Here is a 26,704-nt window from a genome sequence, read left to right on the forward strand (position 1 = left end):
CACGATCTGAACGGAGTGCTTTAACCTTTCTTCCCAGTTGGTTTTCAACCTTATTCTGGTATTCTTTGAATTTTTCAAAAGACTCACTTTTATGCTTCATTAAGTAGACATATCCGTATCTACTCAAATCATCCGTGAAAGTGATAAAATATCTATAGCCGTCTCTTGCGGTGATTGACATAGGTCCACATACATCAGTATGTATGAGTCCTAATAGGTCATTGCGCGCATTCCAACACCTTTGAAGGAAATTCGAGTCATTTTGCCGATAAGACATGATTCACACGTGCCAAATGAAGAGAAATCAAATGTGGAGATAGTCCCACTCTCAATGAGTTTCTTTACACGTTTTTCATTTATGTGTCCCATTCGACAATGCCATAGATAAGTTTGATCTTTGTCACCAACCTAAGATATAAATTCCATTCATGGAAACTGCTTTGCCATAAACCATTTCATTAAAAGAGAAAATACAGCTATTGTCCTTTATTGAAAATGAAAAACCGTCTTTATCAAGTACAAGAACAGAAATAATATTCTTAGATAAACTGAGTACACAGTAACAGTTATATAAATATAACTCAAAACCATTCGGGGGCTGGATTACGTATGTTCCCATGGAGACTGCAGCAACTCTTGCTCCATTCCCGACTCGCAGGTCCACATCACCCTTTGCGAGGGGTGTGATGTTTTTTAGGCCCTGCAAATGATTACACAGATGAGAACCACAACCAGTATCAAGTACCCAAGTTCCGAAACTTGCATGGTTAATCTCAATCATATGAATATAAGATGACATACCAACAGGAGTGACGCGGCCTGATTTTATGTCCTCACGGTACACAGGACAGTTCCTCCTCCAATGCCCAGTCTTGTGACAATGGTGGCACTCAACGTTACCGCCCTTGCTCTTTTCCTTGCCTTGTGAGCCACTAGTTTCACCAGGCCCACTCTTACCGTTTCCTGACTTCTTAAACTTTGGCTTTCCTACAGTTAGGTCGCCGTGAGCTTTGCCCTTACCCTTATTCTTATTGGAAATCATGAGAACATCTTGCTTCATGCTCCCACTCAATTTCATATCCTTCTCGATCTGTACGAGAAGGGAGTGTAGCTCATAAGGACTTTTCTTTATGTCATTCATGTAGTAATTTGCCCTGAAAAGGGCAAAACCATCATGAAGTGAATGAAGCATACGGTCAATGACTATGCTTTCACTGATTTTGCAATCAAGTGCCTCCAGTTTCTCGACATTCTCAATCATGTCAAGAATGTGTGGGCTAACCGGTTGGCCCTTCTGGAGTTTCGCCTCAAAGAAGCGACAGGTATGCTCATAAGTAACGATTCTCGGTGTTTTTGAGAACTCATTAGTGAGCGTGGTGAAAATCTTGTTTGCACCTTGGGCAATGAAGCGTCTTTGCAAATTGGTTTCCATTGCAAAAATGAGTACGTTCTTTATCGCACCTGCTTCCATTGAAAAAAAAAAGGAAGAAAAATATAATAAGCATACTCATCGTTATGATTTAAGTCTAATGCAAAACTGTTATAATGCGAAGACTCAAGCATTTATACAATTGTCCTCCCTCAAGAATTATATAAATGATCCCAAGACTCGATTATCTGTAAATTGATAAGTCAACCTCTTGGCTAATTCTACTATTAGAATTCTTGGTTGATAAATTTCTGTAAATTCTATCTACAGTCCATCATAATCACGAGAAACTCTTCGGATTATAATGTCGAGGTAAAATAAGTCAACACAAACTACTCACCCAACGTAGAAGGGGTCACATGGAGAGTAAGGTCCAATATGCCTACCGACGAAGAAGGGATTCATAGTTGTTTGGCCTATAAAGATTAGTTCACTTAAAATGAATAAACTAAGATGAATGATAACTAACATCCAAACTATATGAGTCAATTTTCATGCATTTAAGTAGGTGGTTTGGTTTAGGCGGAATATGATGCACTAATTATCATGCGAAGAAAAGCAACAAGAATGAAAAACGTAAAACAAAAACAAAGTCCTAGTGTGGCCTATTTTCCAAAATGAACATAAATACAACTTTGGAATCCTTCCTAGGACCCGAGAAGCTTGTCTTGATATTCCATCTTGGTCCATGTAGTGGGAGTGAGCAATCCAATCTCCATCTTTAGTCTTCTCAAAATTACAAATAAAAATTACAAAATAAACCTATTTACATTCTAATTTCAAAACATAATACTTAAAGAAAACCAAAGGAGATACGAGATCTCAAAATTACATCAAGATTATGTTTCCATCATTACGAAAACATAATCAACTAAGGCCACACTAGGTAATACAAATTACAACCGATTGCAAAAATACATAAATAAACCATTCAACAATTCATACAACTTAAATAAAATGTATCAACTATAAATTAATCATTCAAGACATAATTCCTTAATTATGTAGAGTAATTTATCCAAACCACCTATTTTAAAATAATCAAAATTATGTGACAATTCCTCAATTACTCACAATAATTCCAATTTTAATACACATTAAATTAATCCAACATTATTTTAAACCACTTTAAAATAATTGGGTATCTAGAAATTTGTGAACTTTTTCACAACTAACAATCATACATTATAGATTTAATGTATAATAATTATTGGCCAAAACACAATTTTTTTTTTTAATTGCTCTCGGCATACCTCAAAAACAAAAAAAAAACAGTTTTTTTTAAATGCTCTCGGCATTGTTCCCTAAAAATGAAAACAAGTTTTTTTTCCTTATCTCGAAAAAAAAACATTTTTATGTGAACAATTTGTTTAATGTTGCTACTATAACAAGATTGGCATAATCATCATCTTTTAATTTAAACATAGATTCAAACTAGATGATTCAATTTAATCTCTTAAAATGAATATCTAAATTATGATTAAATCAATTATCTGAATATTTGATTCATCACAATTGATTTGAACATTATTAAATTTAATGAATCATGATTCATAAACAACAATTTAACATCATGTATGCCAAAACTATATAGCAAAACAAATGAACATCAACAATCAAAACAATTTCCATTTACATTTCAATTTAATTCTTATTAAATCAAAACATCTACAAATTTATCATATTATCATCTTAACATATTAAAACAACAATATCAATAAATCAAAATGGAAATAAGGCATAAAAAAAAAATATCTCGGCATAAAAAAATTGCTGCGGCCGAAATTCGGATTATAACGAAATTATGAAATATGAAATTACTAGTCATAAACGAAATTGCATAAACAAAAGAATAGAGATTAGAATTAACCTCCGGTCCTAGCAATTTGGCCTAAGAACAAATATCCAGATCGATATTCTCCTAATCGTTGCACCCAAGATGCTCCGAGAAAATGCCTCTTTCTTGCTAGAAAGAAAACCCTAATCTCTAATAATTATTTAAGGTTTTTAGTGATGAGAATATTAGGTCAAAAACAAGTGAGAAAAATGATCCCCTTCACTCCTCTTTTAACCGTCCAAAAAGGAGAGAAATAGGGAAGATATTTTTCTCCTTTTTCCTTCCTTGAACCGTGTAACAACCAACCAAAATAAGGAGAAAATCTTCTTATTTTAAGTTGTTATCAAATTGTATAAATGTGTATAATTATCAATTGTCATTTATATCGTCACATATTTAATAAGTCCACACACAACAGTTTGTAGTCGATTTATTAATACCGGTCTGTCAACATTTATTATGACAATTTCGTATAATATATACATTAACTATAAATATCGCATATTTATAATTTGCTAATTAAATATAACCGTTTATGTTTAATTACGAATTAACATCTTAAGTCATTTAAGCTAACATTATATACATTAATTAAACATAACTGTTTATATTCAATTTACGAATTAACAATTAATTCGTCTCAGCTGATATTATTTAATTGTATTAAATAATCGACTCATCATCACATTGACTAACCTTTTAGTCAAATACATGGACTAACCTTTTAGTCATATAAGGCATCAATGTGATTATATTTTCATATAATCACATCTCTCAAACACATCCTTTAGGTGTGACTTTTAGGGACCAGTTGATCACCGCCATCAGTATGATAATAACGTCAAACTTCTAGCAAGCCAACCGTTATTAGTAAACGTTAATCAACCGATAAAATACTAAGTATACCCTGTGAACCTATAAGAGATTTATACACGTTATCACACTAACTGTGGAGGACACTAGCTCCAACACCTCCACATTTCGGAGAAGGGTTGAAAAGGCCGGGAATTTATCGCGTGCTTATGACCTTGGTCATTGTGAGAGGTGAGTGAGAATTGGTCTGTTTTACTGAATCTTGAGCTTTGAGTCAGGGAAATCGAGTTATGAGCCCGGGAGGGATTTGAGTAGATATCACTAGTGTCCTATTATGAGTCCGGGGGAAGTTAATAGGCGAATTAGAAGCGTTTTTCCCCATCTAATTACCCCTAGATGACTAGTTGACAGAATTAACATGGTGACTATGAATGTTTGTTGCTTAATCGCGCCCTAGGCCTTTAATCTATTGAGTAAATCCGAATTCCTTTTAGCTTGTTCCTTTAATTTAGTATTTGCATAATTAGTTTATTTTGCTTGTCATTTAGTCTACTTCGATTAGATAATCAACCATCCAAGATTTACTTCGATTAGTCTACTTCGAATTAGAAGCGTTTTTCCCCATCTATCTCCCATACTTTTTGTGGAATCAAAATTAATGCAACAATATACATTCACTTTTGAGGTTAAACTTTAACCATCACAAAGCCATCAAAAATTTGCATGGTACGTATGCGGTATGACCTAATAAACATCAGAATCAGAAAAAACTTTTTACGATAGAAATGGTACAGGAAGTAAGCCAAGAAGGTAAATCTGGAGGGCAGATGGATAAATATTACAAAGTCTTGGTCAAAACGGCCCTAAGTTAGGACGGTGCTAAAAACTCACAGTTGATTTAAAGAATAATCATAGTGTTTCTAGAAGGCACTACATAGGAGAAGAGTGGAGTACACTTGCTCTTATATGAGGAGATTCACATTCGTCTTTATTCAGTAAGACTGATGAGAGAAAAGTTGCAATTGATAGAAAACTGTAATTGATGGAGTGAATGACGTAGAGGAGGCACTGTAACACTACGGATTTTCCTTGGTGACTACTCGACCGAGTAGAGCCTACTCGGCCGAGTAGTGCTATGGTTGTGTGTTATTTTGGTTCTGCCGAGGAATACTCGGCCGAGTATAGTGAATACTCGACCGAGTATTGGACACTCGGCCGAGTATGCACTTACTCGACCGAGTGTCCGGTTTGGCGGAGTGTTATTTCGACGGTTTGATTAGGGAATGTTTAGGGTATTTTATATTTCCGCGTCAGTTTCTAATATCATTTTAAAAGCTTTATCATTTCTACGTTACCCTAATCACACCCAAATCATTCCCTAATCATTCTCTTAAGCATTTCGTAGCGTCATTGTGTGGGTAATCGTCGTGATTCTTGCGTATAAGTTCTCGTTGCACTGTTGGTAAGTTTTATCTTCGTGATTATTTGTACTTTTTTTGGTTTACTGTACATTTATATGAGAAGGGGATTTTGGGAATTGTACAAAGTGTAATCGTGTTGCATGATCATTGTATAGGAGAAGACTTAGTAGAGGAGCCTTTTTGATTGTCCGTGTTGCATACTGCTGTTGATTGCTAAGGTAGGGTTTCCCTACTCAGTTTACTGTGCTTTGTATGACATGTTGTAATTATCGTTATTTGTTGATCATCGGAGTATGGAGATTTTTGTGACAATGTTGGTGTGAGGGGATTGAGATGACTGCGATGTCATGTGATTGTGATTGTGGTGGAGTCACTTGCGGGAGTGGCTTCACACCCTAGTTCGCCCTCCGTGGAACCCGCCACGGGAGGGGATGTGCACATTAAGGGACAGGATCGTTGTCGCTCATTGAGGAGCCGGACTAGGTGGGATCGGCCGCGGTCACCCATCGGCGGCGAGGATTACCTGTTGCGATGGGTAATCTGGCAGGGCTACACACTTTGGTGTGTAGTCGGTTACTGTGTGAGCTTGGATGATTGGGAATTGGTGATGATCAGACAATTATTGCATTTGTTTGTCTTATTAGTTGAGTATTACTGACCCCGTTGTTATTTGTGGAATCTGCGGTGATCCATTCGGGGATGGTGAGCAGGCTTGACAGGTATTGCTAGTGAGAGCTTGGGGATTGTATTGGGAGATTTGCCACCACGAGTCATAGCATCACCGTCTGAGTCTTAGTGGGTTTTCAATTAATGTTAAGACTTTGAAGTTGTATTTTGTTAAACAGTATTTGGTTTTGGATATTGTAAACTTTACATTTCTCAGTACTTTAATAATTGTGCTCAATTCGACGCTTTTGGTATGTACTAACCTCGGGCATGAGATGGTAACACACTCTCATGGTGGGGTGGTCCTGGTAAGGCACCTTGGTATGAGGGGGTGTTACAAAGTGGTATCGAGAGCCAAGATTCCGGCACCTAAACAAATGAAGTTAATGAACTTAGGGAGTCTAAATAAAATGGACCCGGGGAGAGTTGTTTGGAGCTACCGCAAAGACTCGGGAGACGTCCCGGAGTCGCAAATTGGCCCTCACTAACTCGACCCGGTAACATGGGAAAAGTGGTGAGAGTTAGGTTTTGTATGTACATGTATGTGATGATGAAGGTTGGTAAAGGTTGATAGTGGAAAGTATATGTATTAAAGTTGTGAATGCGGTGATGGGAGGAGATGGTAGATGAGACTTTGTGAATGGTTGTCATGTTAGAACTCGAATAAGCATGAATCGTATCTTGATATGTTTACAATGTGGCATTAAAGTTTTAATATATGCATTGTATGCTGATGTGATTATAACATGGCTTTTAAGTTCTTAAGATTATGTATTTTTTACGGGAATAGTGAGCATGATAGGGGAATTGTAATCTGTAAACCTGTTTATAGCGTAACTCGGCCGAGCAGGGCAGGTACTCGACCGAGTATGGAGTACTCAGTCGAGTAACCAAGAACTCGACCGAGTGTTGTTTGATGGAAAGTAGCAGTCGCTACTGTTTGTGATAACTCGACCGAGCATGAACATATACTCGACCGAGTAGTGTCCACTCGGCCGAGTGTTGTTACACTCGACCGAGTGTTGTTTTTGTGTTTTGACGTTCGTTTCTGGAGTCAATACTCGACCGAGTATCTGGAGGGATACTCGACCGAGTTGGCTTTACTCGACCGAGTATGATGTATACTCGGCCGAGTGTTCTTATGGCGGAAGAGTGTTAAATTTTGAGCATGTGTTTACGTTTCTTTAATTCTTATCACTCAAATGCCGCCCAAAAGAACTCTGCTTGTGAGATCCAAGCTTCGGAGATGACTCTTGACGAGGTTGCTCGCATGATTGAGCAACAAGAGGCTCTCCTTGAAGCTCTCAAAAATGTGGGAAAAGGGAACGAGAAGTCGATGGATGCAACCCAGCTTAGCATCAACATTGCTCGTTTCCACCCTCCCACATATGATGGGGTAGGTGAACCAAAGCTGCTCGAGAAGTGGCACCGTGAGATTGAAGCTCTCATGGAAATGGTTAAGTGCCCCGAGGACATGATTGTCGAGCGGGTAGTGTACTACCTAAGAGGTGAAGCAGCAGTTTGGTGGCAGAATGTCAAGGATGATGCTAGAGCTTACAACCAGGCGAAAGGGGCTATTCCGTGGTCCGGTTGAAGAGTGCTATGAGGGAGCGATTTGTGCCGGAGCATATCCGACACAGGATGAGATCCGACTTTGATTCTTTCACCATGACGAGGATATGACAATCCACCGATTACTAGCATCGGTTTTGGAGCTATCTCGTTATGTTGAAGATATGCAGCTCGGGCAAAGAGGTTTGGCTCTCCGTTTTGAGAGGGGCTTATCTCGCTAAGATCGTGAGTCGTATGCCACCGGGGTTGCTACGACCTCAAGGAAGTGTATCGAGAGCGGGTCAAGCCGAGAGAATGGTGGATCTCTCCGAGAGAGATCGAGGAGAGAACTAGTGTAGAAAAGAGGAAGGCTGATGGTGGAAACAATAGTCAGCCAACCAACAAGAAAGGGAATTTCAACCATGCCAAGGCTTTTTCTAGTGGAGCCGGTTTCTCTGGAGGTTCTCGTGGTTGGGGAAAGAATGGGGGTCGGGCTGTAAGTGACAACACCAACCTTACGTGCTTCAACCGTGGTGGGATAGGCCACAAAGACGGAATGCACGAGCTACAAGCCCGCAATGGTTCAGAGCTCGATCGGGAATTTTTCTCGGGGGCCGACTCGAGTTTTGCTAGTAACTGACCGGGAGGTTCATGGGGCAACAGAGGTGGACGGGGGTAACCGGGCGGTTACAACCGCGGTGGTGGTGGATCTTATCGGCGCGAGAACAACAAACACACTCGATTCGGCGGCTAAGCCAAGTACCTCCAATGCTTGATTCGGGGTGGAGGACAAAAAACAATGGAAAGCTCTTCATGATGGACAAGCAGGAAGCACAAGATGATGCTCATGTAGTTACCGGTACCTTTCTTGTTCATAATGTACCGTCCTTTGTTTTGTTTGATTCCGGGGCTACACATTCTTTTGTATCTAAAAGTCATGCTGTGTCTATGGGTTTGGGGAAGTTTGAGGTTGTAAAAGATGATGTGTTCATACCTTCAGGGGAGTCTGTGTCGTGTCTCTAGTTATATAAGGGTATATCCATGGTGATTGGAGGGGTAGATTTACCAGTAGACCTGTTAGAGTTTCCTATGGATGGGTTTGAGGTGATTGTCGGGATGGATTGGCTAGGTAAGTATGATACCAGGATAGATTGTCGACAAAAGAGAGTGTCCTTAAAGGGGCCCAAGGGTGTTAGGGTGTCCTATAGAGGGTTTGTAGTAAAGCCTAAGTGTAGGTTCATAGCTGTGATGACCTTAAAGTCATGTTTAAGGAAGAAGTGTCCCTTGATTCTTTGTCATGTGAGAGATCACCGAGTAGAGCCGCCGACAGCTTCTGAGATATCCGTGGTGAGAGAATTCGAAGATGTCTTTCCTGAGGAAATACCGAGTTTGCATCCCAAGAGGGATATTGATTTCAGCGTGGAGCTTAAGCCGGGAACGGGTCCTATATCTACGGCACCTTACCGTATGGCACCTAAAGAGTTGGCAGAGTTGAAAAAGCAGATACATGAGTTGTTAGGCAAGGGTTATATCAGGCCTAGTGTGTCACCGTGGGGAGCTCTAGTCCTTTTTGTAAAGAAGAAAGATGGGAGTATGAGACTGTGCATTGATTACGAGAGCTCAATCGGGTCACGATGAAGAATAAGTATCCGTTGCCGAGGATTGATGATTTGTTCGATCACTAAGTGGAGCAGTGTGTTTTCTAAGATTGATCGAGGTCGGGTATCATCACCGCGCGGATAGCAGATGAGGATATTCCTAAAACAAAGATTCCGATCTCGTTATGGTCACTACGAGTACGTGGTGATGCCTTTTGGGTTGACCAATGCACCAGCAGCTTTTATGGATTTGATGAACCGGATCTTTACACCGTTTTTGGATAGGTTTGTGGTTGTTTTCATCGACGATATCTTAGTTTATTCTAAGACTAAGGAAGATCATGAAGAGCACTTGAGGATAGTTCTGCAGACCTTGAGAGAAAATCAGCTCTATGCCAAGTTATCCAAGTGTGAGTTCTGGTTAGAGGAAGTGGCTTTTCTGGGCCATGTAATATCTAAGAAGGGGGTATCTGTGGATCCTAGTAAGATTGAGGTCGTTACCAAGTGGGAATCGCCGAAGAATGTTGCTGAGATTCGGAGTTTCTTAGGCCTTGCCGGCTACTACAGGAGATTTGTGAAAGATTTCTCTACCATAGCTCGGCCTATGGCATCCTTGATGAGGAAGGAAGTTAGATTTGTTTGGGATGAGAGTTGTGAAACGGCGTTTCAGACCTTAAAGGAACGCTTGACCACAGCTCCTATCCTAGCCTTGCTAGAGGGTTGTGAGAACTTTGAGGTCTATACCGACGCTTCAAAGAATGGTCTTGGTTGTGTCTTGATGCAGGGAGGGAAAGTGATAGCATATGCTTCGAGGCAGCTGAAGCAATATGAGGAGAATTACCCTACTCATGATCCGGAGTCAGGTGCGATTGTGTTCGCTCTTAAGATTTGGAGGCACTACCTTTATGGCACAACTTTTAAGGTGTTCTCTGATCATAAGAGTCTAAAGTATATCTACACTCAGAAGGAGCTTAACATGCGACAGAGACGGTGGATGGAGCTGATTGGAGATTATGATATGGAGATCATCTATCACGAGGGTAAGGCTAATGTTGTTGCAGATGCGTTGAGTAGGAAGAGCATTCATTCGCTATGTACAGCTATGTCCTTGCTGAAGTTGAGAGATGAGATGTCTAGTTTGGGGATCTTTATGATTCGAGAGGGGGATACCATCGGGGATTTGACGATCGAGCCAGAGTTGTATGAAAACATCAAAAGTAAGCAAGAGCTTGATCCTAAGATCCAGGAGTGGAAGTCAAAGGTAGAGAGTGGAGCAGCTTCCAGGTTTTCTATACATCCAGATGGGAGTGTTCGTTTTGATGGGAGATGGTGTGTTCCTGACGATGCAGAGTTAAGGAGAATGATCTTGTCGAGGCTCATTGCACTCCTTATTCATTCACCCGGTGGTGACAAGCTTTACAGAGACCTTAAGAAGACTTTTTGGTGGCCGAACATAAAGAGGGATGTAGCGGAGTTTGTGGCTAGATGTTTGACCTGCCAAAGGGTCAAAGGTGAACAAAGGAGACCACAAGGTAAGATTCGGTCTTTGACAAGATGCAGTGGAAGTGGGAGTCGATCTCCATGGACTTCATTGTGGGGCTACCTAGGTCACAACAAGGTAACAACATGATTTGGGTGATTGTGGATCGGTTAACCAAGTCAGCCCATTTCGTTCCCATGAAGGATACTTGGTCTAAGATGCAGCTGGCATTGGGTTACAGAAGGCATGTGGTTCGGTTACATGGTATACCGAAAGATATCGTTTCTGATCGTGATGCGAGGTTCATATCAAAGTTTTGGCAAGAACTGCAAGAGTTGATGGGTACAACGTTGAAAATGAGTACTGACTTTTCATCCGGAATCGATGGTCGGTTTACGGACCATCAAGACCTTAGAAGACATGCTAAGGGCATGTGTTATGGACTTTGGGGGCGGTTGGGAAGACAGACTTGATTTGATCGAGTTTTCATACAATAATAGTTATCATACAAGCATTGGGATGGCACCTTTTGAAGCTTTGTATGGCCGAAAATGCCAAGTCCAGTTTGTTGGGATGATAGTTCCGAGGCAAAGGGTTTTAGGGCCACAACTGGTTCAAGATATGGTTGAGCAAATCCAGTTGATTCGCCAAAAGATGAGAGCGACTCAAGATCGCCGAAAGAGCTACGCCGACTTACACCGCAAGGACATTGAGTTTGCGGTAGGTGACAAGGTTCTTTTGAAAGTGTCACCTATGCGAGGTGTTATGAGGTTTGGGAAAAAGGGTAAGCTAAGCCAAAATTTTATAGGTCCTTATGAAATTTTGGACCGTGTTGGCGAGGTAGCCTACAGGTTAGCTTTACCACCAGCTTTGGATAGAGTGCACAATGTTTTTCACGTATCTCAACTCCGGAAGTATGTGAGTGATCCGTCGCATATCCTTGAGATGGAGAACATCGAACTTGATGAATCCTTGTCCTATGCCGAGATTCCTAAGGAAATTCTTGATCGCAAGGTTCGTAAGACCCGGAATGGTGAGACGGTCTTACTCAAGGTCCTTTGGTCTAATCATAATGTGGAGGAAGCCACATGGGAACCTGAGGAAGCTATGCGAGAACGTTTTCCTAACCTTTTTGATCAGGTATGTTTGGTTACGGGGACGTAACCGTTGTCTTTTTAAGGGGGTAGGAGATGGTCGCGATGGTGTTTTGTTTTATTTTTCTTTGTTTTGGTTCGAGTCGGGAAATGATTTTGTGGTAACTTGTTGTGGTGCTTGTATAGTTCCTTGGAGTTGTCTTATGTAGTTGGTATAGTCTTGTGACGTAGTGTTGCGCTTGCTTGTATAGTAGAGTGTGAACTTCGAGACGAAGTTCTTTTTAAGGGGGGAAGATTGTAACACTACGGATTTTCCTTGGTGACTACTCGACCGAGTAGAGCCTACTCGGCCGAGTAGTGCTATGGTTGTGTGTTATTTTGGTTCTGCCGAGGAATACTCGGCCGAGTATAGTGAATACTCGACCGAGTATTGGACACTCGGCCGAGTATGCACTTACTCGACCGAGTGTCCGGTTTGGCGGAGTGTTATTTCGACGGTTTGATTAGGGAATGTTTAGGGTATTTTATATTTCCGCGTCAGTTTCTAATATCATTTTAAAAGCTTTATCATTTCTACGTTACCCTAATCACACCCAAATCATTCCCTAATCATTCTCTTAAGCATTTCGTAGCGTCATTGTGTGGGTAATCGTCGTGATTCTTGCGTATAAGTTCTCGTTGCACTGTTGGTAAGTTTTATCTTCGTGATTATTTGTACTTTTTTTGGGTTACTGTACATTTATATGAGAAGGGGATTTTGGGAATTGTACAAAGTGTAATCGTGTTGCATGATCATTGTATAGGAGAAGACTTCGTAGAGGAGCCTTTTTGATTGTCCGTGTTGCATACTGCTGTTGATTGCTAAGGTAGGGTTTCCCTACTCAGTTTACTGTGCTTTGTATGATATGTTGTTGTAATTATCGTTGTTTGTTGATCATCGGAGTATGGAGGTTTTTGTGACAATGTTGGTGTGGGGGGATTGAGATGATTGCGATGTCATGTGATTGTGATTGTGGTGGAGTCACTTGCGGGAGTGGCTTTACACCCTAGTTTGCCCTCCGTGGAACCCGCCACGGGAGGGGATGTGCACATTAAGGGATAGGGATTGTTGTCGCTCATTGAGGAGTTGGACTAGGTGGGATCGGCTGTGGTCACCCACTGGCGGCGAGGATTACCTGTTGCGATGGGTAATCTGGCAGGGCTACACACTTTGGTGAGTAGTCGGTTACTGTGTGAGCTTGGATGATTGGGAATTGGTGATGATCAGACAATTATTGCATTTGTTTGTCTTATTAGTTGAGTATTACTGACCCCGTTGTTATTTGTGGAATCTGCGGTGATCCATTCGGGGATGGTGAGCAGGCTTGACAGGTATTGCTAGTGAGAGCTTGGGGATTGTCTTGGGAGATTTGCCACCACGAGTCATAGCATCACCGTCTGAGTCTTAGTGGGTTTTCAATTAATGTTAAGACTTTGAATTTGTATTTTGTTAAACTGTATTTGGTTTTGGATATTGTAAACTTTACATTTCTCAGTACTTTAATAATTGTGCTCAATTCAGACGCTTTTGGTATGTACTAACCTCGGGCAACCGAGATGGTAACACACTCTCATGGTGGGGTGGTCCTGGTAAGGCACCTTGGTATGAGGGGGTGTTACAAAGTGGTATCAGAGCCGAAGATTCCGGCACCTAAACAAATGAAGTTAATGAACTTAGGGGGTCCAAATAAAATGGACCCGGGGAGAGTTGTTTGGAGCTACCGCAAAGACTCGGGAGACGTCCCGGAGTCGCAAATTGGCCCTCACTAACTCGACCCGGTAACATGGGAAAAGTGGTGAGAGTTAGGTTTTATATGTACATGTATGTGATGATGAAGGTTGGTAAAGGTTGATAGTGGAAAGTATATGTGTTAAAGTTGTGAATGCGGTGATGGGAGGAGATGGTAGATGAGACGGGTTGTGAATGGTTGTCATGTTAGAACTCGAATAAGCATGAACTGTATGCTGATATGTTTACAATGTGGCATTAAAGTTTTAATATATGCATTGTATGCTGATGTGATTATAACATGGCTTTTAAGTTCTTAAGATTATGTATTTTTTACGGGAATAGTGAGCATGATAGGGGAATTGTAATCTGTAAACCTATTTATAGCGTAACTCGGCCGAGCAGGACAGGTACTCGATTAATGTTAAGACTTTGAAGTTGTATTTTGTTAAACAGTATTTGGTTTTGGATATTGTAAACTTTACATTTCTCAGTACTTTAATAATTGTGCTCAATTCAGACGCTTTTGGCATGTACTAACCTCGGGCAACCGAGATGGTAACACACTCTCATGGTGGGGTGGTCCTGGTAAGGCACCTTGGTATGAGGGGGTGTTACAGGCACCACGTCCCTAGATGAGGCTTTTACTGTGGTTGTGGTACAATGTCAACGGGGTCTGCTTGAGCGCTAATATGCAAGGCATCAACCTTGTCACGTTGAGTTTCTATGTGTTGAATTGTGAATGAGGTATGTCATACACGCCGCTGCATATTTCTTTAATTCAAGATTTTGACATTTCTAGCAAGTGTTCATCAGTTGCTAAAATTATTCATCACAATCACGTAAGAAACAAGATTGTGGATGATTTTTTGACTCTAATAAAAGAGTGGAAGAATAGGTTGCACAAAGCTTATTCCACTCTTTTATTAGGGTCAAAAAATCATCCACAAACTTGTTTCTCACGTGATTATGATGAATAATTTTAGCAATTGATGAACACTAGCTAGAAACATCAAAATCATGAATCAAATAAATGTACAGTGGCGTGTGTGACATACCTCATTCATAATTCAACGCATAGCAACTCACTGTGACAAGGTTGATGCCTTGCATATTAGCGCCCAAGTAGACCTTGTTGACATTATACCACAACCATAGTAAAAGCCTCATCTCGTGATGTGGTGCCTCCTCTACTTCATTCACTCCATCAGTTACAGCTTTCCATTAATTACACCTTTTCTCTCATCAGTTTCACTGAATAAAGACGAATGTGAATCACTCGGGCCAAAACCGCTTCTATTATGCTCTCATATATTGGTGTGTTTGTCCGCTAAAGTTCAAAATAAAAGCTTAAATTACGTTCCGTCAAAGTAGAAGGCCCATGTATATGTAGGGCCCCATAGAAACAACGCTTTTCTAATTGATAGAAGAGTATTGTTACTCTACTATCTTCATGGAATAGTAAGTGTACTCTACAACTTCTAATATGCTCTCATATTTATTCTCTTTGTTATTATCACCTATCGAGAAATTGTTGGAAAAATACCTTTATAATATGAAACTCGAAACGACATTTGAATAAGATGACCTGCAGCTTAGCAGTTGAAGATTTTGACCATGACTTTGACGAGACGGATTATTCAACTTACGCTAATTCTATAATGGAAGGCAACATGCTGCCAAAAATTAGTTGTCGCTACTCTATACGTCTAAATAGATTAGATTTCTCTAAATTAGTTAGTGTGATGCATTGTGATGCAGAGTGTGGCTGGAAGGGTCTTTGTTGGGGGTAGAGAGTGCTAGAGGCAACGTACCCCACAACTTGGTAGTCAGAGCTCAATCGAATAATTCAACTAGTAAAAAAAACGCTCCTACCGTGGGACAGAAAGTAACTACTGCCGTGGGACAGAAAGTATGGAAGCCTAAAGCTCCTACAAAAAAAACGCAGCAGACTAAACCTGCGCCAAAGTGGTCCAGCAACCTATGCAGAGGAGAGGTCATACTGAACAACCTGTTAGTCAACCAATTACTCCAGCACAATAGACTCCAGTACTCCAGAGGACTAGTTCTCCTCCAGTGTCTGGGACTAGTATACCTGTGGTGACACAATCTATGCCAAGGAGATTCATATCAAGAATGTTAAAAGGAGATAATGGGGCGAAAAAGATGTTCACACCTGGTGGCCTCTCTTTCATGGAAGCCATGTCCCTCTCTTTAAAGAAGTCTAAGAGTGGGTTGATTGAGAGGGTTATGCATGAGAAAGAGGAGTCTAGCAGACATCCATATGATAATGGGTAGCTGTGGTGTTTGGAATGTTCGTGGTATGATTAGTAATGATAAACATAATGAAATAAAATGGTTCCTTAACCAGAATAAAGTAGGTTTATTTGGGTTATTAGAAACTAAAATAAGGAGTATTAATTGGCTTAAGGTGAAAAATAATATTTGTGCGAACTGGGCAATCTGCACTAATACTAGTCTACACAAGGGAGGGAGGATTTGGCTTTAATGGGATCCTAGTTCTTTCTGTGTGGATGTGCAGGACATCACAGCTCATTGTATACATGCTCAGTGTATACATGCTGAAGTGTTGGATAAAAATAAAAGGATCTGGTTGACAATTGTGTTTGGGTTTAACAAAGCTGCTGCGAGAGACTGTTTATGGAAGAAACCGAGAATTTACTTCAGGATGTGCAAGGGGCCATGGATGGTATGTGGTGATTTAATGCCATCATGGCACCTAATGAGAGAATTGGAGAGGAAAATGTCACTATTGCTGATATGCAACCTATGATTCAAGCGGTCTAGGAGTGTGAGCTCTATGAGTTAAAGGGATGTGGTTCCTTTTACACATGGAACAACAAACATGAATTTGATGGAAACGTTTATAGCAAAATTGACAAAGTGTTTCACAATGACGATTGGCTAACTACCTTCCTTAGTAGTTATGCTAATTTTTTACCTGAGGGACTATTTGACCAGTGTCCTTGTCTTATTCAATTTGAGGAGACTGTGGAGAGAAGCAAATCACCATTTTAATTTTATAACATGTGGTGGTCTATGGCTGATGGCTTTGAAGATGTTGTGACTAGAGGATTGGAGAAGGAAGTTCAGGGGACACTTATGTATCAAGTGGTCTCCAAGCTCAAAGGAATGAAAAAGGAGCTTAGGAAACTGAATGCTAACTAATTTAGTGATATTGAAAATTTAACGAAGATCACAAAATTGTCTCTAAAACATTTCCAAACCAAGTTAAGAGATGATCCAATGAATAAGGATCTTTACAATGCAGAGAAAGCCTGTTCCAAGGAACTGGAATTCCTTATCAAGGCTAAACTTAATTGTTTGAAGCAGAAATCTAAAGAAGCTTGGCTGAAAGAGGGGGATGACAATATCTCCTTTTTTCATGCAAGTATTAAGAAAATAAGAGCTCGAAATAAGGTGTACCAAGTGAAGGATAGAAGGGGTAAGCTGTGAACCACATGTGATAATATTAAGTTTGCTTTTGAGGAGTACAACATATCAGTTTTGGGTACCTTCAAACCAGTTGAACATGTTAAGGTTAAAGTGGTGAAGTAAGGCAAATGTTTAAGTATGTCCCACTCTGAACTACTGATGGCTCCTGTTTCTGCTGAAGAAATCAAGGTGGCAATGTTTGCTATCCCTGGTACTAAAGCACTTGGGCCTGATGGCTTCAGTAGTCAATTCTTTAAAGATAGCTGGACCATTGCAGGCCAGGAGGTGACTAAGGCCATCCAATCTGTGTTCCAAAGTGGTAAATCATTGCAGCAGTGTAATGACACAATCATAACCTTGGTGCCAAAGATTTATATACCTGATAATGTGATGCAGTTCAGGCCAATTGTCTGCTGTAACACTATCTACAAATGTATCTAATAATCGAATGTTAAAACTTTTAAAAGTTAGAAATAAGTAAATCTAACAATTTTATTACTCGGTAAATATTTAAAAAATACTCCCTCTGTCCCGGTCATTTGTTATCCTTTTCCATTTTGGGGTGTCTCGATCAATTGTTATCCTTTCTTTTTTAAGAATGAACTTGATGAGCAATTTGATCATTCACACTCAATTTATTCCACTTGTCATTTAGTAATTGGTTCCCTTCTCTTTCCTTGGTCCTTGTGGCAAACCAAAGGATAACAAATGACCGGGACGGAGGGAGTAATTATCTAATGATTATCCAATTGAATTTATTTTTAAAAAAATAAAATTTTCAATTCATGTAAATCATAATTTTCCAAATATTTAGAGCTTGTATGTTAAAATTTTAAAATATATCATGAAAAAATTAAAAATTAAAAACTTTATTGCTAATATGTTTTTATGAAATTCTCATAGTTTTAAACTTGAAAAAAAATGTATCTTTCATAGGTAGTGGGGTAGTGGTGTACTCCTTCTATCCCAATGAATAGTTTACATTTGCTTTATTTTGTAAGGGAGAAATAAAGTAAGGATATGTTTGGCAATGCATTTCAGGTACCTGATTTGGTCAAAGTAGCTTATTTGACCAAAATTTAAGGTACCTTATTTTTTTGTAAGCGTTTGGCAAGTAGCTTATTTAACCAAATAAGCTACCTGAAACAAAATGCTACCTAGAGTAGCATTTGAGATTTCAGATACCTGATTTGGTTTTATTTTTCTTTTTTACCCCTTAAATCTATAAATAATTATCATATCCTTTTTCGTCATTTCATCAAAATCAGTTACCTTTTCAGTTAGTTTACCAAACATTTTTTTATATAATAAGCTACCTTATCAGTTCTTAATTTTCAACTACCTTATCAGTTACATTTTCAGGTTTCAGTTAGCTTTTCAGTTTTTAGCCACCTTTCCATGTTTCGGCTACCTTTTGAGTTAGTTTTACCAAACAAAGCCTAAGTGTAAACTATTGACTGGAACGGAGGGAGAAATAGTTTTGCTTTTATTCTAAAATTAAGGGATCAATCACATACCTTCAAAAGACTTCTCTTTTATATAGAGAGGATAATTAAAAACGTGATCATGTTATCTTAAATTAAAATCGTCTTAAGAAAAAATTTATTTAATTGTTTATTTGTAAAACCCAATAATCCATTTTGTACCAAGTTACTTCACGCCACTAAACAATTGACCCAAATATTCTTCACACTTCAAAAAACAAAAAAAAAATATTTTTCACCCGGTCCAACAACCAAATCCCCGACTTTACGGGACTAAACAATAAATAGTTTGCGCACAGTCCAACAATGAAAACACCACCCATAACTTCATAAGCCATACTAATGACTAAACCCTACCCTAAAACAATATCCGTTAAACCTTGAAAAGTTGAAATTCACTCCCCTTCACCCTTAAACCTCACCCTTCTAATTGCCCCATAACTCACTTCATTCTCTCATATTCACAACTACATCCCATTAGTCAAACCCTAAATAAATTACCATAATCTCCTTTACATACTTCGTGCAACTTGTGACGAATGTTTTACAAAATTGATATTGGTTTGCGAAAAAGGTAGATTTGTGGCTGCATGTATCTAACACTGAATTTTTGGTCAGTAAAATTATTTTTCGATTTTTTTTTCTTTTGTAAAGTTTTATTGTCAAGTATAACATAATTTCTAATGCCAAAATATTAAATCTACAGCATTTTCGTCTATTATGGATTTTTTAAATGATTTTACATAATTAATTTCGGTAAATTCGAATTCATCTTTTGCATATTAGTGTTTTCTAGATTTTTTTAAAGGCATATAAGCAATTTTAACTTTTAAATACGACAAGTTGTGTTGTGTTTCCCTGTTTTTGCATACCAAGTTCCATATATTTTCACGGCTTAAACATAATCCGGCCAAGTTTTTTTTGTGTGTGTGTATACTTAGATCACATTATATTTATAATTTTGCAATTGTAATTTTTATTCGTAAATTTTTAATATTATATGAAATGTATACTCCGTAATATATTGTTTTGTATAGTTTATAGTCTTTGATGTAATTGCAATGCATGATTGTATCAAATAGAAATGTTGATTGTAGAAATTAAATAAGAATGTACCATCCCCTATATATAAAAGCTGAAGCATTTAGCTCGGCTCCTTAAATTTAGGGATTGAGAAACACTTTTTTTTTTACTGAAAATGAAAGCCACGATCTTAAATCCAATTAATTTCTCTCTTTCTTACTTTCAATTCTCTTTCCTATTTGCCATATTAATTACTATTGAATGAATTTTATATTATATGATAATATGATAATACATTTATGGTTCCATATAGTTTAATTTCATTAATTAATGAACTGAACATTATATATTATATTAAAATTGAAGTAGATCAATGAATATTCGAATTAAAAAAAAATTAGGACTATTAAAACTGAACCAATTTGACAGATATTCGAAAAAGAAATAACGAAGAAATAAGATATGAAAATAAAAAATAAAAAAAGTATTTGCATATAAAATGAAGCACCAATTTTTATATGCAAAATATAAGAATAAAATAAAATAATCTTATAATGAAAAAACACAGTGAGTAATTAAATTCCAGAACTCCTTAGAAAATAATTTATTTGATAATTTCGTCTTTAAATGCCTACCAAAATAGCTTCGTAATTCAGAAATCAAAATTGTAAACAATGAGCTTTGTATTTCACAATCAAAACAGCAAAATTGTTCACATGCAGGAAACAAAACCAATGAGTTTAAACAACAAATATGAAAATCTTTACCTATTTTTCTAGAACTGTTACTTTTAGTGTCAATATTGATGAGAAAGATAAAAATAATGAACTAATAATAACAAAAAAAATCTATATATTGGACAGGACTTTATATTCTCATGGAAATAGAGATGAAATTATAGGGGGTGATAGATTTTAGTTGAAAATAGTGGAAAGGAAAAAAAATAAAAAAAAATGAGCATTGAAGATTTGAGAGGGTGGCGGCAGATGAAGGGAGGGGTCAATAAATAAAAGTGAGCATTTAGGTTTTATATTGAGGAAAAGATTTCTTAAAGTTGTTATATTGGGCTTGTGAGATTTGTGAGAGCTGTGAGTTATTATTATATTGGGTTTGGTTGTATACAATTTTTTTTTAAAGGGAGTAATATAAAATTAAGTATTTAATTTAAGGGTAATTATTATTTTTTTCTTTAAAATAATTGAATCGAGATATTTTTCTTTTGTCTTCTATCTATTATGTACTTTTTCCGTTTATTTAGATTCCATACATTCGTTTAATATACGTGAGATGTATTTTAATGAAATGTGTCAAATCTAAATGGACGGAAAAAGTATTATTAGTAGAGATGTCAACTATGACTCTATGAGTACCATCCAACATTCCACCTGTTTGTGGAGGTTTGACTTATCTATCATGGTAGTAGAATGAGAAATTGCTATAAAGATTTAATGTGATGGTCATAAATGTATGTTAGACGCAACTACTTATTAATGTAATTTATGAAGAGATGTTTTCAAATTTGAGTTTCATTGATTTTTATTTGTGCATTGAAATTCCTTTTATAATAACATTTCTTATTTAGTATGTTCATTTAGAACATGAAAGTTACCGTATTAGTTAACATATTTCGTATGTCACAATCAAAGAATTAACCCGTGCATTTTTTTTGCACGGGAAAAAGTATTATTAGTAAAGATGTCAACTATGACTCTATGAGTACCATCCAACATTCCACCTGTTTGTGGAGGTTTGACTTATCTATCATGGTAGTAGAATGAGCAATTGCTATAAAGATTAACTAGTTTTAAGCCCGTGCACGGGTATGTATTTAGGCCGGTTTTAATGTTTTTGGATGTATTTTTTTTTTTTTTTGCATTTCTATTGTACTTATCTAGTTGGTCTAAATCAACGATCTATATAATTAATGTTTAAACTTGTAACAAGTATGTGTTCACATGCAATGGTGCAATGGTTTAAGAAGAAATAACAAATAATTTTTTTTTTAAAATATATGGTACTATCTAGTTTTTAAAAATTATGCATGTAGATTATTCACATTATGTGTAATTCAATCCCGTAATTAAATGTAATTTCTTCTCGTAATTTTTTAATTTTATTATTATTTAACTTTTTTTAAAAGTATGTAATTCATTTATTTGTAATTAGTTTCATTTATTCCGATTTGTAATTCATTCCGCTTATATGCCATTAATTTAGTTTATTCGGAATGTATAAAACTATTTCATAGTATTATTTCATAGTATTTGTTCTAAGACGGAATTTGCCGCATGTTTGTATAGCCGGAATTCTGAAGAAATAAATAAATTGCACACTAATGGGTCCCACCATAACATGTATTTCCAAAAAAAAGGTTGAATTAATGACGTGACACGTCCTAAATTGAGTATTGTCTTCTGAATTAATAAAGATAAGATTTAATGCAGTTTCGGATTTCATGGTTGGACGGTCCAAGTGTATTTATCATGATGATAATAACGTTGCCTATCATTCGTACTTGTAGAAGTAGAAATTACTCGGTAGCCTATCATTGTCATCTTCCGAATTCGGAGTGCGAGGCTGATAGTTAAATTGCCAGAATTTTCGCTCCAAGTACATAAGTCATCGGTGATGAACGGCTTTCTATACAGATCTTAGAGGATTATTTTTTTTAAAAACAACATATTTTAAAGTGTTTCGACTTATCTTATTGTGTTTTTATTATTTAAAAAATATTTGTTATAACAATTGTGAATTATTTATAAAAAAAATTATTAAAAAATTTTTAATCTCTTGTAAATTAAATGAAAATTTATTTATTTGTTTTTTTAGAGTAAAAAAAAAAATTAAAAATAGCTTTCAATGCTTGTAATTAAAAATTAAAAATTTTATTAATTTTTTTTTAATAACTTGTAAATTAAATGAAGACTATATTAACTCGATTTTCTATCATCGTCACCTACCAATTTCGGTGTGCGCAGCTGATAGTTCAGATGCCGAGTTTTATATTCCTAGTACATATGCCTTCATTATTGATATTTTAAAAAAAAAAAATTTGTACCCTGTATTTTTAAAAAATTATGTTGTGATTTTGTTACTGCATGGTAAAATTATTTATAACAAAAATACATGTTATTCATTCCCGATGTATGTTCGATCCGTATATAAGTGTAATTCATTCCTGAAATTATGTAATTTTATTGTGTAATTTTGTTTTAAAAATTATGTAATTCAATTACGTTTACTCGCATTTGTAATTAATTCTGCGTAAATGTTATTCATTTTCTTTACACGGAATGTATAAAATTTTATCATAATATTAATTCGAAGAAGTATTCCATAAGATGATTTTATATAATTTGTTGCGAGACGGATTTTAGCGCATGTTTTAAAAGACGGATTTCTGAATAATTAAATACGTTGCACACACATGGGTCCCACCATAACCTGGATTTTTGAAAAAAAAATTGCATTAATGACGTGGCGCGCTGTACAATGAGTATTGTCTTCTGAATTTTTATAGATAAGATGCGATGGTCATAAACGTATGTTAGACGCAACTACTTATTAATGTAATTTATGAAGAGATGTTTTCAAATTTGAGTTTCATTGATTTTTACTTGTGCATTGAAATTCCTTTTATAATAACATTTCTTATTTAGTATGTTAATTTAGAACATGAAAGTTACCGTATTAGTTAACATATTTCGTATGTCACAATCAAATAATTAACCCGTGTATTTTTTTTGCACGGGATTAAAACTAGTGGTAGAAATTAAATCCCCTAAAATTATGGTGGACCATGTTTGGAATAAAAAGTTTTCTAAATTTCCTAGAAAGGGGAGCCAATAGGAAGTCAAGAAAAGACTTGACTTTTATACTTTGTAGATTTTGTACTTTGTAGATACCTATACATATTTATTTCATTCACGAATATTTATTTTATTTATATCTTTCGAATTTTTTGGATCTAATTTTATTTTAATTTAGTGTTTTAAATTAGCCTCATTTACGAGTTTTTTAGTATAAACTTTAGTTCCCGTCACCCAAATCATTGAAATTTTTTTGCCCCCTATGTCCAAATCCTAGATACGCCATTGTTATATAATAAACAGTCTTAGAGGATACTCCAACTGGTGGTAACATATAATAGCCTCTAAATTTTACAACCTAACAGGAGTTTCCATAATCAACTAATTAGCAGTCGGAGATTTTTACGGATTATTCTTAACTGGTGCTCGTTGCTTATAAGTAGCATGCAGACTTTTATATTAGGAGGATTTACTTTACTAAGGGAGTCTATCAGATTTTAGCATTTATATTGTACTCCATTATTGTAATACGTATGCATATACGTTTTATACTAGATTACGTTTCAATAACTTTTAAACGACATATCGACCTTGATAAGATTAGGAAACGAACCCTATACCTAGCATGTACTTGAATTTATTATAACCAAATCACTTATTATACAATCTGTACTTCCTCCGTTGTAACACATTTCACAATTTCAATACATTTTGCTTCTATTTTTATATTCCAGACCTCATTGCATAACATCCTTCCCCTCTCATTATTTTCTTTGATAAATATATTATTATTATGTCTTGCTTAGCACGATCCTAAGTTAAGACATCTCACAATCTGCTTTTCATTTTAACATTATTTCAATCGGTTGTGGGTGCGTTTTAACTTAAAACCGTCTAAAATCTCTTTTCATTTTAAAATTCATTTTACTAACGTTTTCATTTTCTCTCTTTCAATAGAAAACTGTATGAAATTCAAACATCCCCACCAGGTTTTTAACAAGAATTCGCACCGGATTACATATCAAACATAAAAAATTCTATTCTACATCAATTACAATATTAGTAATACAGAGTATATATCAAACATAAAATAATACAGTAGTAATCAGTATTGATAATACGGAGTAAAGTATCAAACATAAAAGCAAATTAAACATTATTGATAATACGAAATATCAAACATATTATCTTAATTAATTAATTAATTAATTAATCAGTCATAATGGTGAGGATGGACGGTGGATGGAATTGTACCTTAATAAATAGGAGATATGTGACGGCGCGGTGGATGGAATTGTACCTTAATAAATAGGAGGTATGTGACGGCGCGGTGGATGGAATTGTACCTTAATAATAGTAATCAAAATTGATAATAAGTCATCAATATCTTAATTAATACGGAGTACCATATTTATTAATAAAGACACAATAACCCTTAATAAAACAGGAATTGTACCTTAATAAATAGGAGGTTGGGTATGTGACGGCGCGGTGGAGGGCCAAGTTTCACCGTGGCTTTGTCAGAGGAGGGCGACGACGGCCTGATGTCAAGATGGACGGTGGATGGCGTGGTTGTGCCTAGGGTTTTGCGGGAGAAATCAAAGTAGGGTTATTTTTTGTTTTTTTTTTTTGTTTTTGAGGAAACAAAGTAGGGTTTTTTGGTAGCATATATGGAAAGAACGAAAAAAAGGTCGTGGGTTGGTTTTTGGTTATGCTACGTGTAAGGTGTAACATAGTTACATAGCCCACAATAACTTAGTAGTCCGAGCTCAATCTTTTTAAGAAACCAACTAGCCCGATAAGAGCCCTATTTTTGGCAAATAGTTGACTCCTCTAATTATAAGATTTGATCGTATGTATGCCGAAAATGTAGTTATGGGGTGGATAACATGTATAAAATCCATTTGGACCTAAGGCAACAACTTAGGCCGCCTTAAGTGCAAGAAACTATTGGTTTAGCTCGATGCCCGGGTCAAAATCATGTATTTCCTATATTCAATCCTTAGGACCCAACATGAAGGAATGGATTGGATTGGAATGAGAAATCATAGGAGTATGAGGTTCCAATTCCATTCCTTCTCAAACATGTTTGGTTCATTCGAAAAATAAACATGAAGGAATGAAGTTTGAATCCATGAGGAGGAGGTGGGTATGGGATTCCAAGGGGTTGGGGTGGAATGAGAATCCATCAGGATTCTAACTCCATTCCAAAACACCCCAACCAAACACTAGAATGACTAGAATCCATTCCATTCCATTCCAAACCTCCCAACCAAACACCCCCTTAAAGGATTAGTAGTTTCTTTGTATGAATCACATGGTTCACCTTTGATTAAACAATGTTTGCAAAGAATGGTCAAAGATACGGCAAAGAATTTACAGTTATAAACAATAAATATTTGTCATTATTTAATTATTTTATTTTTCAATTTGTTTAAATTTATATGGCTACTATTTTAAATTCACAAATTTCCTTAAATTTTATGTGCAATTTTGTTATGTATGATTTTTTTTCCTTTTAAATTTGTGCCGAAATTATTATGTATAAACAATTAATCAAGGAATTAAATTAAATCAAAGATCATGGAATCATTCATGTAAGCGTAGTAGAATGTAACATAGTATTTAATTAATGAAAGTAAGAGAGATATTAATCACTTAATAAAAGCATAAGAGAGTGTAATTAATTATTTATCAAGTAAGTGAGAAAAGTGAGGGACCCCACCTAAATTAAAGTTTTTTCAATCAATACTATCAATCAATCAATCAATCAATACTATATATTAAATCCAGAAACCAAGGGACTTCAATGTAATTAAAGAAAGTTATACAAATTAATTATACTATATAGTTTTAAATTACTAGCACTGTGTGATAGACCCGATTAAGGGATCTCAATGCAAATATTATATAGTTTGGGTTAAAATTAAATTATATATATATAAGCTGGTAATTTTCCTAAACATATATATAGTTTGGGTCAATTTCCTTAAAATAAAATAATTAATTAAGATGATCAATTTTCTTAATAAATAATTAATTAAGATGGTCAATTTCAAGGAGACTAAAAGAAAGAAGATGCTTGGTAATTTTCCTAAATATTTATAAAAGACCGGAAGATGGTCAATTTCCCTAAAAAAAACAATTAATTAATATAAACATGTACACTTATGTTATTAATTATTATCATCATAAAATTATATATTAAATTTAAAATCTATGCAATTTTATTAAACTTTATAGTTTATTAGATGTATAGAGATTTGAATTATTTG

At 36.4% G+C, this 26,704-nt stretch overlaps 1 protein-coding gene across 2 annotated transcripts; it reads right to left on the bottom strand.

The window, feature by feature from the left end:
• Positions 1-458: 458 nt before the first annotated feature.
• LOC141615302 (uncharacterized) lies at positions 459-25,064 on the bottom strand. 2 transcript variants are annotated; one of them, XM_074433712.1, is made up of 4 exons: positions 24,886-25,064; positions 24,730-24,775; positions 802-1,461; positions 459-700 (listed from the first exon to the last, which is right to left on the bottom strand). In XM_074433712.1, exons 3-4 carry the CDS (start codon positions 1,430-1,432, stop codon positions 666-668), a joined length of 666 nt encoding a protein of 221 aa, XP_074289813.1. In that variant the 5' UTR covers positions 1,433-1,461; positions 24,730-24,775; positions 24,886-25,064; the 3' UTR covers positions 459-665. The 2 variants fall into 2 exon arrangements, with proteins under 2 accessions (XP_074289813.1, XP_074289812.1); XM_074433711.1 differs by having other exon boundaries at positions 24,684-24,775.
• Positions 25,065-26,704: the final 1,640 nt, after the last annotated feature.

This window comes from Silene latifolia, chromosome 11, assembly GCF_048544455.1.
Source record: "Silene latifolia isolate original U9 population chromosome 11, ASM4854445v1, whole genome shotgun sequence".
Taxonomy (NCBI): domain Eukaryota; kingdom Viridiplantae; phylum Streptophyta; class Magnoliopsida; order Caryophyllales; family Caryophyllaceae; genus Silene; species Silene latifolia.